Source organism: Monodelphis domestica, chromosome 8 (assembly GCF_027887165.1).
Source record: "Monodelphis domestica isolate mMonDom1 chromosome 8, mMonDom1.pri, whole genome shotgun sequence".
Taxonomy (NCBI): domain Eukaryota; kingdom Metazoa; phylum Chordata; class Mammalia; order Didelphimorphia; family Didelphidae; genus Monodelphis; species Monodelphis domestica.
This window is the reverse complement of record NC_077234.1, coordinates 214,122,997-214,138,468: the sequence shown is the minus strand read 5'-3', so window position 1 is coordinate 214,138,468 and position 15,472 is coordinate 214,122,997. Positions and strand designations below refer to the sequence as shown.

Below are 15,472 nucleotides of genomic sequence, written 5' to 3'. Positions count from 1 at the left end.
ACACTGGCATGTGCTAGCAAGTGACAAATCAGAAACAACTGACCTGTCCCCTGGGCTGTCCTAAGTCAAGCTTGAGCCACCATTGGCACATGTGAGACACAGAAAGTGATGTAGAGAACTGCCTTTGGGAGTTCTAGTCACTTCCTGTGGGGAGGCTGGGCACCAGTTAGATCCTGGAACTCAAGCCTAGAGGAGCTCCCTCAGACAGCTTCCTTGAGACAATCACGTGGTGAGTGATAAGACTGACTCCCCTTTCCATTGGCTCTCAGGGGAGCCCCTCTTGGCCAAGGCCTTGAACTCCTGCCTGGCTCAGTTTGAGCCAGAGCAGTTTAAATTAACTTTTTCCTCTCTCTCTCCTTCTTAATTTCTTCCTCCTATTGTAATTAAATCACCACAAAATTTCATTCTGACTTCAGTGCTTCATTTGGGATTTAAGAAATTAAATCCCTGGAGCCCAATAATTTTTACATTCAGTCTCAACCCTAAATTTAACCTTTACAAATTACAAAGCTATTTCTCATCGGCTTGGTGAAAGTGATGAATGCCTTACACCTCAGTAAAATAAGAGGTACGGTCCTCAGCTGAGAGAGATGGGCAAAGGGGAGATGTAGGAAGTTTAATGAAAGAAACCAAGAATTAGAATAGTTTCAGTAAGTGAGGTAAGGAATTCATTAGAGGGGGAAAAAATTTTCTTTACTATAGTGAGTGACCATTTGAAATTGAATAACCTAAATTTATAATGTACTCTGTCAACATGGTATAGGGTAAATTATTGATATAGCCAAAAGGACTGAACTTGATCATGATGACCTTAGATGTGGCAGAAACTGGGAGGACAAGCATGAAATATAATAAAAAAGCATTAGAACATGTTAGCAATAATATCCTAGGTGTAAGAAAAGTGACCTAGACCTGTAAGAAAAGTGACCTAGATGGGAACAAAGAGTATTTGCATTTGTAATAAGTACTCTTGTTAATAAAGAAATTACAATCGTGGGTTTATTGTATGTATCACAAAGTCCCACTCCAATGCCTCATCATGATATATGATGGTACCCAAGTTCTTGAAGGGTAGAAATTATCCCAACAGAGTTACAAATGCTGTTCAAGTATTACTGAATAGGATGAGCTAGAGAACTTCCAGAAAAAGGCAAACTAAATGGTGAAGGGTCTTGAGTTCATGCATTATAAGGATCATCCAAAGGAACTGGTGATTTTAAGTTAGCTTCAAGAAGAAAGGACAAAATTAGAGGGAGGAAGAAGGAAAATAGCTTATTTTAAAAATCTTAAGTACTGTACTGTCAAATGGAAGAGATACTAAATTTAGTTTTATAAATCTAAAACTAGAAGACCTCTCAGAAATCATTAGTGCAACCCCCTATTTTACAAAGTAATTGGGCCCATGGAGATTATGTGACATGCCTACAATTATTTGCCTATCCATCAGAAGAAGGGTTCTTTGAACCAGTTCCTCTTATACAGGGGCCTGAGATTCACTTTATTATACCACACAAAAAGAACTAGGAGCAATGGATATACCTGCCAAGGCAACAAACTTTCCAGAAGTGGGATGAACATACCTCCAGAAGGAATGGATTCCCTCTCAGTAAAGAATGTATAACAACAGATTAGATGTAAATCAAATTATTTTCCAACTATGATATGTCACACATCTCTACCAATGCTGAATTTCTCCAAGTCTATGAAATTTAGGCTCAACATTGGGTTATACTTAGTTGTCCAAGGCCCATGCCAAGTTTGAAAAGGCTTCTCACTTAGAATTTTTTTGACTGAGGGATTGAAATTCCTATAGGTAAGAGCACTCACATCAAGATTCATGTATTCTTACAGTATATTACACATACACAATAAAATTTAAATTCTATAATGCTAAGGTCATTTGAAAGTAGTAGGGAGATTGCAATCTTACGTTTGGAATGATGGGAATAAGATGAGGACTTCTGAAGAATTATTTTCAGGCAAAATAATACCTGTCAACATGGAATCTAGGAATCCCAAACTTGTGGCCTAGTGGGATCTGATGAACCCCAAGTTTCAGGGCTAGCTTATAGGTTGGATATCCCAAAGTTTGTCCTTGTTCCCTTTTCCCATGGGAATCTACCCTGAAGGGAATCCCAGGCTGGCAGTTTCAGACTGAGTGGGAGATCCTCAGGGGAATGACAATCCACTTCAGCTGAGAGCTAAACCCAAACCAGAGTGACTCTTCTTCTCCAGAAGCATTTCCCACTATATCACACCCTTCTTCTGAGGATCAAACTTGGGACCTTCAGCTTACAAGAAATTGCCTATAGTACGAAAGAGTCACTGGACTTGAGCTTGGGCTTGGCTCCCACCTGAAGTGGATTGTCATTCCCCTGAGGGTCTCCCACTCAGTCTGAAATTGCCAGCCTGGGATTCCCTTCAGGGTAAATTCCCATGGGAAAAGGGAACAAGGACAAGCTTTGGGATATCCAACCTATAAGCTAGCCCTGAAACTTGGGGTTCATCAGATCCCGCTAGGCCACAAGTTTAGGATTCCTAGATTCCATGTTGACATACCTAAATAGAGAGAGTATTAAGTCAAGAAGCATTTAAGAGACTACAATATACCTGATATTGCATTAAGAGCTGGGGATACAAAGAAAAGCAAAAGACAAATCCTGCTTTTGAGGAGCTCACAGTTTATTGAAAAAGACAACATGAAAATATGTATATACAAGATAAATTGGAGATAATCAAAAGAGGAATTAGTAGTAATAAGAATCAGTAAAATCTTGTAGAAGATAGCATTTTTTTTTAAACCCTTACCTTCTGTCTTGGAGTCAATACTGTGTATTGGTTCCAAGGCAGAAGAGTGGTAAGGGCTAGGCAATGGGGGTCAAGTGACTTGCCCAGGGTCACACAGCTGGGAAGTGTCTGAGGCCAGATTTGAACCTAGGACCACCCATCTCTAGGCCTGGCTCTCAATCCACTGAGCTACTCAGCTGCCCCACTAAGATAGCATTTTAACTGGTATTTGAAGAAAGGGAAGCCAGGATGCAACAAGAAAGAGGAAAAGTATTTCAGGCACAGGGGATAGCCAGTAAAAATGTCTAAAGACAGGAAATAGAGTCTTATTAAAAAAAACAGCAAGGAGGCCAGTGTCACTATCTCAGGATACATTGGTGAGTAAAGTTTAAAGCAACCAGAAAAGATTAGAAAGGGGCCAGGTTGTGAAGGATTTTGAACAACAAATGAAGCATTTTAGATTTGATCCTAGAAATAACCCTATTATTCTCAAAGAGGCTCAACAAAATCCAATAACCATTTCAAAAGTACCTTTATACAAAGCATTGTGCCAGGTTTGGGGTTTCAAAGACAATGGCATAGTGGAAAGAGTACTGGATTTAGAGCCAAAGAACCTCGGTTTCAATCCAAACTCTGCCACAACTACTTGTGTGACCTCAGATTAAGTCATTTAACCTTTCTGAGACTCAGTTTCCAAAATCATAAAATGGAAGAGTAGTTTTCCCTCTCTAAATTAATGATAGAACAAAACAACTTAACTACTCTCTTACCTTCTACCACTCAGCTTACTCTTTAAAAACTTACAAAGACCTCCTTACACATGGTTATAATCTTCAAAAACATAACTATACTGTTCTAATATTTTAACAAAATAGTGACTCAAAACAGCAAATATTATTCAGTAATTTAAAAATATAAATTTCCAAAATCCCATCCACAGAGAAGCATACAAGGCAATCTGATTCATAGGACTCAATTTGCATAGCCTTAAAGACATTAAATTCTACCAAATTTCTCTTTACTGTTTCTAAGGAGAAATATTAAAATGTTTTAAATAACATAAAGCTTTCGACAAATTGATGAAAGAACTGTCAAACATGAATGTTCAGTAGTATTGCCACTTCTTTCAGAAGACTAACTCTATTGCTCCTCTTTACTAACACCTCTTTCTAGACCTTTACACTTTACTATCTTCCCTTAGATTTTTTGGAATTTAAAAACAAAGATTTCTATTATTTTTGTAGTTCTCAACAAGCAATACAACTCCAGAAACAAATTTAAAAAACAGCAAACTTCAATTTTAATTCTCATATGTTTACAAAAGTAGTACGAGGATTGAAATTATCAAGAGTTTAAACTTCTTCCCTGAAACAGAACCTTTACATACAAATTAAAGTGGATAATTAATAAACTTATAGTTCAGTTATGACAAACCTTTTTGGGACCAAATGCCCAAAATGCAACCTTCAAGCCACATGTGAGCCCCACCTTGCTCCAGACAGGGGAGGAGGAAGCACTCCCATTGGGCTGCTGGGCAGAGAGGTGGGTGATGAGAGAAATTACCAGGCACCCGTGGAGAAGGGGAGAGGAGCATAAATTACCTGTGGTACATGTGACATAGATTTGCCAACACACTTGTAGGTCATTAAAATTAAAATAGAGAAGTCAATAAGTAAGAAAAATATCTTTGCAGCAAATTTCTATGAAATCAATTTCCTTTTATAGCCTCAGAACTTAACTGTCTCTTACACACATCAGACATTTAATAAGTGCATGGTGACTTTCCTAACATGTATAGGAACCTCATTCAAATTTATAAAAATAAGAGCCATCCCTCTATGGCAGGGGTTCTCAACCTTTCTAATGCCGTGACCCTGCCATACAGTTCCTCATGTCACAGTGACCCCAAACCAAAAAATTACTTTGGTGGTGACTTCAAAACTGTAATTTTGCTGCAGTTATGATTCGGAATGTAAATAACTGATATGCATTATGTATTCTCATTGCTACAAACTGAGAGGTTGAGAACCACTGCTCTATGGACTAATAAAAAGTCAGTTTTCAGAAAAAGAAAAGAAAGTTTTCAACATCTCTATGAAAAAATACTCAACATCACTAATAATGAGAGAAATGAAAATTAAATAACTTGGAGGTTTTGCCTCACACTCATCAGACTGGCAAAATCGACAAAATAGGAAAATGAGAAATGTTGGAGGGGCAGCAGGAAAATGCACAAGTTAATGCAATGTTATGTTTGAGGAATTGTGAATCAATCCAGACATTCTGAAATGTAATTTGGAACTGTAATTAGAAAGTAGCTCAACTGTCTATAGTTACTTTGGCCCAATAAAACCAATACTAGGGCTATACTCCAAGGAGATGAAAGAAAGGGGGAAAAGACCAATATATACAAAAGTAGAACAATTCTTTTTGTAATGGCAAAGAAGCGGAAACTAATAGGGTTCCCATCATAAAAAAAATTATGACCTATGAATGTAATGGAATACTAATGTGCTAAAAGAAATGAAAGGGAAGGAAATCTTGGAAAAACTACAAATTGATAAGGAATGAAGTAAGCAGAACTCAGTAAATAATTATACAATAACAACATTATTGTAAAGACAAACAATTTGGAAGAATTAAGAACTCTGATCAATAGTTGTCAAACAAAATTCTCTTCCTAACAAAGAGATGATACATAGAATGGATGAATATTGAACATTTTTTCTGAATGTGGCCCATGTCTGAATTTGTTTTGTTTCACTATGCATAACTGTTACAAGTCAATTCCCCCACCCCCACTAAAGGGGGGGTTGGTCAAGAGAAAATATTTGTTAATTGGGAAAAAAAATAAAATATGACTTTAAAAGGTTAAAATGTTTTATCTTTGTCAAGTCTTCAAATCTGAATTCACTTCCAAAATTATTTCAACTCTATATTAATGTGAGGAAATAGAATAAATCTAAAAATAGAAGCATGAAATGGCCAGGATACTTTCTTCATTATGTAAATAAATGATAAAAAGATTAAAATCCTACAAAAATTTTGCAGTTCCAAAATTTGGTATTAGTCATCTAATCTGAATCTAGTGGGAAAAGATCACATTCATATCTATTTTCTGAAATATTTCAAACTTCTAGGAAGGGAAAAATTATTGTGAGGTAGGCAGACAATTTCTAACTTGCAAACAGGTTTTATTCAATTCGTTTTAACAAATATTTGACTATTTTTAACAAAACTATGTTTACATTCTACTGGTGAAGATACAAGTACACAAATATATACAAAGTACTTTCAAGTGGGCGTCAAAAGGTTGGTGGGTTTATAAATCAGGCTCTCAGAATACATTTTCCCATAGAAACAATGTTCTAAATAGGCAGCAGAGTTCCTAAGTCAGCCCACAAAAGTCTATTTAACCTATGATGGAGCCAAAGTTACCATTAAAACAACCATATTTTGTTATGGGAGAAGGTATTACTAGTTCCTAGTAGGTACACTTAAAGGAAAATATCTTCCTCTTACTCTAACAGGATTTTTGTAAGGAAATGACTTTGTAAGTAGTGAATAAACTACAGGGCCACTAAGTCTCCTTCTAGTATGAGATACCAGGGATCCAAACAAGCAAGTTGGAAGGGCAGCATGTCAATTTGAGGCAGAACAGAGAAAAGACTGTGGGGAAGAAAATCCTAAGGAATTGGAAGAGTTTAAAAAAAAAAAAAGGAGAATTTCTGTGGCACGTCACAGAAATCCAGGTGAAGCTCCAGTCAGTGACAAATTCAAAGCATAAGAAGTACAGAGTACATTGATGAAAATGTACACTTACCTTTCCTCTTCTTTTTGCCTTTCTTCAGCTTCTTTTTCTTTACGTTTTTGTTCTTCTCTTTGTTGTTCAAGTTCTTGAAGTTTCTGCCTTTCAAGTTGGCGTTTTTTAATAGAGGCATCACTAAGGTGTTTGGTTGAATCAAAAGAAACCTTTCAAAAAATAAGAAAAAATAAAAGTATCAAAGCTAAGTGTTTAATTTTTAATCATCAAAATCCATTCTTTAAAACATAACTTTACTTATATTCAATATAGGAATATACTAATAGCATGAAATAACAGAACTATAAAGCCCAATTATTTCAAATTAATTCAATTAATGAAAATCTAACAGAATTTGGACTTTTTTAGGATTTTACTAGGACAGCTATTGGTGAAATGAATAGAGTGCAAGGTCCTAGAGTCCAGAAGACCTATGTTCAAATCTGGCCTCCAACATTTACAAGCTTAGTGACCCTAGGCAAGTCACGTAATCCTGTTTGCCTCAGCTTCCATCTTTTAAACGAACTGGAAAATGAAATGGCAAACCACTCCAGAATCTTTGCCAAGAAAATCCCAAAATGGAGTCATGCAGAATCAGACACAATTGAACAACAATAACAAAGGATTTTACTTAAGTTTGTTTTCCTAATTCCTAATAAAATGTTTTTAGAAGATCCCTTTTTTTTAAACCATGGTGCTGTGAAAAAAGTATGCTAGTTTGGAGTCAGGACCTGGGTCCAAATCTTGGTTCCACTGACATACTGGGCAATACAAGGAAGCATTCAGTAGCAGTCAAAATAAGAGCTACTTTAGATAAACTACTTGAGAATAAACTGCTTAAAGATTATTTTAAAATACAGTCTAATGCTATTATTTACCAATTCCAATGAATAAAATCTCCATAACTATTTGAAATCTAATTAAAATTATAAGAACATTCCATTTGGGGGTAAAGATGTTTATCTGTTCTATAATTTCTCTATAATTTTTTTCTAAGTCTGAAATCAAAACCATAGGTTGGCCATCTAGCTTTAAATTTTTTTAAGTACTAAAAAGTATTGGAAATTATAAGCAAAAATATTGCAATTTCTCACCTTTATATTGCAGGCTACTGCTTTGCCATCTTCACCTTTATACATTAGTTTCATACCACGCAAGGCATTCATAGCTTTGATGAAGCCAACATATTCTCTATACTGAACATAAGCTTCAAAGTTCAAATGTCCACCAAAACTAAAAGTATGAAAATTTCTGCCAGTCATTTCTTCTCTATAAGGGTCCAACATTGGAATGTCCACATTCCGTATTTCTCCAAATGTCTCAAATACCTTAATGAGAACTTCTTCATTTGGTTTTTCTGAGCCAGATTCTTTCAGTGCAAACCACTTACAAGGTAATCCTTCCAAATGAATTGTGTCTGGTCTCTCTCCTGGCAGAGTCTCATTCATATCTTTTGCATCACGGAAAAAAGAGTCCCAGTCATGCCGAGTTGGGAAATCTATTTTAAACTCAGCAGCCCGAACTTTTAAAATATCAGAGAAACCACTAAGCTTTATTGTTTTGCCATCAAGGCATGCAAGAAAAGATTTAACCAAACTCTTATTTTCAACTTCTCCTTCAAAACGTATGAAATCCATAGTGCTTTTAGAAATTCGAAGAGTGGAAAATTGATGACTCTGTACCATTCCTTTCAATCTTTCCATCACTTCCCAATTAGAAATAGATTTTCCAGGTTGCTTCAATTGTGGAAGTGCCACACTAATTGTCATTTTTGTAATTGGCTTGAGGTACAATCCATATAAACTACAAAGTTCAACTGCTTCAGATGTATCATGAACTATCGTAGCAGCCGCCATAGCCAAAAGTTAAACCTAAAAAAAAAAAAATTCAAAAGCACATGCTGAATTTTTAAAAGTTACAACACTGACAGGCATTCCAAACTTCAGCAACAGAATAAATGTTGGGGGTTTTTTGGTTTTGGTTTTTAAATTCCTCTGAAAAGAGAATGGCTCAACATCTGAACTTTATAATGAGCACACAAATAAGAAATAATTAACCATACAAAAAATCAACAGTAAATTGTAACATAAGAAGGGGTATGACTTAAATCTCAAAATTAACACCAACTCCAAGTTACTAACAAGAGAGTCAAAAACTATAAGAACCACAAGATTTAGAGTAGGAAGACTTTCAAAATCAGGTAAAGCAATCAATTGTCATTTCACAGATAAATTGAGGCTTGAGTTGTAGAAACTTGCTTCAAATCACAGAGAGCTCCAACTGGAAAACCAGTTGATTCTGATTCCATATAAGGGTTTTTCCCAATATATCATGCAGTCTCTCTCATTTTTAGAGAAGGCTTCTCTACATCTTGACTAAGATTAGAACTAAGATAATGGGGGCTAGGGGGAGTTGACAGATCTAAGACAAATGAAATTTGATAGAAAGGCATTAGACCATTTATCTTACACAACCTCTATTCACAAAAGATTTCTGTACCATTCTGACAAACTCATTAAAGTCCTTCCCAGCTACATCCTATCAGAAATCCAGCTTTCAAAGTTTTGCATGAAGAGGTCAAAACAATAGATAATTACGAAATGATATAACCACACCTAAAGAGAATGACATCCAATTCCAAGGTTCAATGTTTTCAGCCAAAAGACTGCTGAACTCGGCAAGAAAAGGTCTTTTCTGAAACGGGCTTCCCAAAAAAAGGAAGCAAAGGGGGGGGGGGGGGGTGACCGGTGAGGAGACCCGCAGTGGGGGTGGTTAATGAGTTATACACACTATTTCATTCCTTCTAACCAAGTAGAGGCTTCCGAAAACCTGCCTCAAGCATCTCTTAAGAACACAGTAAAGATGTGAAAGAAAAGTGATGTTCCCAGCACTGGGAGCCCCTTCACCCTGCCACCTCATCCCCATTGTACCAGAGGGGGACAAAAAGAAAAATAAAGGAAATTGAAAACCAAAGACTGCTTAAATACGATTTACTTAAGGTCACCATGAGCTGGAATTCGAATCCAGAGATCCTGATACCAGATCCCGTGTTCTTACCAAGATTTAAGTTTTAGTGGCCAGGTGCAAAGACAGAAGCAAGGATGATGATAAGCAGACTACACCAATGAGGAAGATCTAGGGAAGGCAAGGAAACAGACGGCGCTTGGGGGAGGGAATAATAGGGCCCCAGAACACCTGACTCCTCGAGATCATCCTCCGCTTTTTTTTTTTTAAGAAAGTAGGATAAAACCCATGCACACCCCGAAGCGAACCGAGAGACAAACTCCAAAAAATTGCTACCATACAGATGCAGTCCCTTTTCCATCGCCCCCCTAAAAAAACCAACCCCACCCATCCAGTTGCGCCGCCGCCTCCTCCTTCTCCTCCCAGAGCCTCCCTGCCCTCCCTTTAAACCCCACTCCCCTCAGGTTCCCCCCCCCAGTCTCTCCAGGTTCCGCGCACGCTCCCGCGGGGATGTGGGGAGCAGGGCGCGAGGCTCGGGGGATCCCAGGCTCCAGCGGGGCCGCGCGCTAGCGGGGGTGGGGGGGTGAGAAGGAGGCAGTTGCCAGGGGCGAGGGGGGAGGGGGAGGAGAGAACGAATAGACTGGGGTGGGGGGTGGGGGCGACCTAAAAGAAAGCGAAGACTCACCTGCTCTAGGAGTCTCTGACTCAGACTCTTCGGCAGTCGGAGGTTTGCTCCCCTGCATTCAACCCTCCCCCTGCCCCCCCAACCCTCCCCCAGAAACCGGGAGCGGCCCCACCCCCCGCCCCCCCAACAACACTTCCCTTTCCCCTTCCTTTAGCCACAGTTCTTCGGTGGCTCCCTGGTCACATGACCCCTTCGCCACAACCAGCGCCTTCCCCTGTGACGCATTTCCGCTTCCTCAGAATCCGCCGCGCTGCTGTGCTCATCTCCTCACGCGTCTCCCGTCTCTTCCCCACCCCCGACCCGGGCTCTCTTCTTGCCCCTCCCCCAACTTCCCCAGCACCTTGGTGCGGTCCTGTCTTTTAAAGGGACCGTGCGACTTCAGGATGAGCTGGGGGTTCAGAGTGCACTGGTAGTCAGCTCATGGGATAAAAACCTGGGGGCCAAACGATGTGGAAACTCGGCCCTAATGTCCACGGGGGAGACCGAAGCTTTCCCTTGGAGTTGCCCTAGTTCCATAAATGAGACCCAGATTGATAAGGACGTGAAGTTCAACAAACAACCCCTGCCTTGGCAACAATGGCGACTGACAGGGGTGCGGGGGGAGGGTGGGAGAAGGAGACGGGGGCTCTGTTATGAACTCCCTCTGAACTCTGCTTCTCAGTCATCCTCTATCTTTTACGGGCTGGGTGACCCCAGAAAAGTTTCTAAACCTTTCTTTATCTGTAAAATTAGAGAACTTGCTTGCTTAATATTTGAGGACTCTCATAGTTTTATCAAGCAAGCTCAGGAGATTCTTTCCCTCTTCTTTACCCTTTTCTTCCTGCCTGCCTTCCTCTCATTCTTCCTTCCACCTCCTTTCTTTTTTCCCTCTTTTTTCTCCCTTTTTTCTTTCCTCTTCCTTCCCTTCTTGATTTCCTTTCTCCCTTCCTTTTTAATCTATATCCTTCAAGCCTAGAACAGAGCTTTGCACATAATAGGTACTCAAAATATTGAATATTGAATTGCATTGACCATTTTTATACTGTGTAGCATTCTATTAAACTCTTCTACTTTCCTTTCCTGGCCCAAAAAATAGCTCCCCATTCTGGCAAAGTTCAAGAGGAATAGAAAGAGGCCTAGACTGGGAAATTAGAATGCCTGGGTTTGAATCAGGACCCTGCTATTTATTATTAGCCTTGTGACCTTGAACAAATCACTTATTACCCTCCAGGCCTCAGTGTCTTCCTCTATAAGATGAAAGTGGTTGGTTCCTTTGTTCCAAACTCTCTCAGTGCAATAATTGCCTTTCCCTATCCCTACCTAAATAACATCAGACTACCATAGATCAAAAAATGATATTGCTCCCCATTACACTGCATTTTGCAAATTTTGAAAATCTGGGTTTTGAGGCCTGTTTTTGTGTTCCTTCTGAAAAGTATTATTTGAGTATTTGCTTTGTATGTTGACTTTTTTTCCTATGGGAGAATCAAGATTTGGGTAGAATGTTTTCTAACTTTTCCCTCTAGAACAGTGATGGTAAACCTTTGAAAGACTGAGTGGCAAACTTTAACCCTCAGGCAGCATGTGAGCCCCACTTCTCCCCTTATCCCAGACAGGGGAGGGAAGAAGTGCTCCCCACTGGGCTACTAGACTGGGAGGGGTATGATGAGAGAAATATCCTCAGGTGCTGGTGGAAGAGGTAAGGGCTCTCACACTTATGCCAACATGGCTCTAGACCAGTGATGACAGACCTTTTGGAAACAGTGCCAGATCCCACCCCCAGACCTGGTGCCATTCCTGACCCTGACAGAGACCAAGTGGTCCTCCCCTGCATGAGTGCCAGGTGTATCCCTACCCCTTACTCCACACAGTGGAGGAAGAAAGTGCCCCCATTGGGTTACTGGACAGAGGGGTGGGTGAAGTTAGGAATTTCCTTAGCAAGTGTAGAGAGGGGAAAGGGAGTGATCTAAGCCCTCTGCTTCCATCCAGCTCTGCCTCCCATGAGCCACCCACCTTACCCCCTGTGCACAGTAGAGAGGGGGAGGGGAGCTGCTCTGCCCAAGTCCCTCTGCCTTTCTAGTAATGAACTCTGGGTGGGGGGAAGGCAGCTACATGCCCACAAAGAGCACTCTGCATGCCATCTTTGGCATTTGTGCCATAGGTTTGCCATCACTGCTCTAGACCATATGCAAGGTAAAATAAAGAAATTAAGAACATTTCTTTGTTATTGGCCAAAGTCAGCCTAGGAAACAGTCCAAGCGATGATTATAATTAAGAAGATGCTTGAATTCTTTTAAAACTTTTGAACAAAATGTCCTTTGCCTGGGGACACCTTGACAGTGGAAGGAAAAAAAAAGCAAGAAAACTATTTCCTATTTACTCCTAATCCCTTTCGACCTAAACAGAAGACCCTCTTAGTCATTTCAATATTATTCATACATACATCATTAGTATCCTCAACTATGTAAAGGCCATGTCATCATCATTAAAAAGATTCATTGACCAATGAGGAAGTAGCTAGGTGCCTTAGTGTATAGACCTCCAGACCTGAAGTCTGGAGGACCCAAGTTCAATTGTGGCCTGAGCATCTTCCTATCTGTTTGGTGGTAGGCAAGTCATTTAACACATGTGCCCTTCTGTCTTAGAGTTGTTACTAAGAAAGGAAGGGTTAAAAAAAAGTAAGGAAGAGTGAGACAAGATTAGAATGACAAGATTAACTCCTTTACAAGGTTGTTAAACTGTGAATTCTCCAGTCCTAGGTACTTTCTTATTTCCTTAAGTCATTCAGAACAATGGATCTTAGACTCTTAGACCCATTAAAACTGAGAGTAAAGAGAGTGAAAGAGATTTTACTTGTCATCTGGAGGGCAGACCTAGAGATCTGGAGAGTAGGTCTGTTCTAGCAATTCTATGACACCAGAAGCAGTAATGAGAACTTTCTAGGTTCAGCCAGGAGGGAACACAACTTGGTGGAGGGACAGAACAGTCCCAGTAGAACCCAAGGAATTCCTGAAGCAGCATATGCATACTATGGGGAAGATACCATCTTTTATGTAAACTCTGCAAGGCGGGGTGAGGGGAAGGGGGAGGAAAGGGATAAAGAAAAGTGAATCTGAAAGCTCTTAGCCTAGTAGGAAATCTAGGTTAGTGCTATCAGCCTAGGGCAGTAGAGACAAAGAGAAAGATATGCATATGTTTATGTGTGGGTTTCCTACAATTCTGAGACAACTAGAAATAACTCAATTTTGTGTGTGTCTGTGTGTGTGTGTGTGTGTGTGTGTGTGTGTATCCTTGAATTTATAGTATTAATCTGTATTTTCTACTAAGGGACAACTAGAGATAACCAAGTTTTTTGTTTTATATTTATATGTAGGTATGTATGTTATCAACCTGAAAAAACACAGACCCACTAAAGCAGTTACAAAGAACATGTCTTTAATCAGGACAAGGAAGACAATGTTCTTATGGCCACTACACAGTCACACATACATACACCACCACACAGAGTCAAGCTCTGAGACTAGGAACAATATCTCCAGGGAAAAAACACCACATGTGGGAGTTTTCCTTCTAACTTGGGGACTCATAATATACATTTCAGGGAGGTCAACTGATTGGCTCACATGATGGGATGCTAGGGAAAGAGAATTCATAAGAGAAATTTAGAAGACAAAAAGTTATTTAAGGCTTAAGTACCTCTATGACCAATTCAGGGTGCTTAATAGATGCTTGATGGCTCTGTCACTCTGTGGATGGATTTAATGTTCATGATGAGTCATTATTTTCAGAAAAGCAACTGATTACATGAAGGGAAAATATTAAAGTAGAAAATATAAAACATCCACTGAGGAATGGAATAGATTCCATTGGTAAGTAATGAAGTCCCCATGATTAGACATGTTGAAGCAGAAACTAGGAACCCTGTCATGGATTCTGTATTGTATGAAACAATTCTCTACATTGTATGAGAGATTATACTAAATAAACTAAAAGGTCTCTTCCAACTTTAAATTTGATTATTCTGTAAAACAATAGGGAGACAATTCCACATAGATAGCTTAAGTCTGTGCCAAAGGAGTGACAAAAGACCCACTTGTAAATAGACTTGGGGTAAATGACTTCAGCAGGACAGTCTATGATAAACCCAAAGATCCCAGTTTTGGGGACCAAAACCCATTTTTTGATAAAAACTGCTGAGAAAATTGGAAGACAGTATGGGAGAGATTAGGTTTGGATCAACATCTCATACCCTACACCAAGATAAACTTAGAATGGGTGAATGACCTAAATATAAAGAAGGAAACTATAAGCAAATTAGGTGAACACAGAATAGTATACGTGTCAGATATTTGGGAAAGGAAAGACTTTAAAACCAAGCAAGAGCTAGAAAAAAATCACAAAATATAAAATAAATAATTTTGATTACATCAAATTAAAAAGGTTTTGTACAAACAAAACTAATGCATCCAAAATTAGAAGGGAAGTAACAAATTGGGAAACAATCTTCATTACAAAAACCTCTGACAAAGGTCTAATTACTCAAATTTATAAAGAGCTAAACCAGTTGTACAAAAAAATCAAGCCATTCTCCTATTGAAAAATGGGCAAGGGACATAAATAGGCAATTTTCAGTTAAAGAAATCAAAACTATTAATAAGCACATGAAAAAGTGCTCTAAATCTCTTATAATCAGAGAAATGCAAATCAAAACAACTCTGAGGTATCACCTTACACCTAGCAGATTGGCTAACATGACAGCAAAGTAAAGTAATGAATGTTGGAGGGGATGTGGCAAAGTTGGAACATTAATGCATTGCTGGTGGAGTTGTGAATTGATCCAACCATTCTGGAGGGCAATTTGGAACTATGCCCAAAGGGCGATAAAAGACTGTCTGCCCTTTGATCCAGCTATAGCACTGCTGGGTTTGTACCCCAAAGAGATAATAAGGAAAAAGACATGTACAAAAATATTCATAGCTGCACTCTTTGTGGTGGCCAAAAATGGAAAATGAAGGGATGCCCTTCAATTGGGGAATGGCTGAACAAATGTTGGTATATGTTGGTGATGGAATACTATTGTGCTCAAAGGAATAATAAAATGGAGGAATTCCATGGGGACTGGAACAACCTCCAGGAATTGATCCAGAGTGAGAGGAGCAGAACCAGGAGAACATTGTACACAGAGACTGATAACACTGTGGCACAATCAAATGTAATGGACTTCTCCATTAGTGGCAATGATCCTGAACAACTCG

At 39.2% G+C, this 15,472-nt stretch overlaps 1 protein-coding gene across 1 annotated transcript in view; it reads right to left on the bottom strand.

Moving 5' to 3' along the window:
* The window catches only part of AKAP17A (A-kinase anchoring protein 17A), a 32,556-nt gene extending 22,065 nt beyond the window's left edge, over nt 1–10,491 (bottom strand). Inside the window, exons 1-3 of the mRNA XM_001362178.5 lie at nt 10,239–10,491; nt 7,684–8,460; nt 6,611–6,759 (exon numbers count right to left, since the gene is read on the bottom strand). Of these exons, the coding sequence (XP_001362215.1) occupies nt 6,611–6,759; nt 7,684–8,445 (911 nt within the window). The 5' untranslated portion in view covers nt 8,446–8,460; nt 10,239–10,491. The remainder of the gene's footprint in view (nt 1–6,610; nt 6,760–7,683; nt 8,461–10,238) is intronic.
* Nucleotides 10,492–15,472: the final 4,981 nt, after the last annotated feature.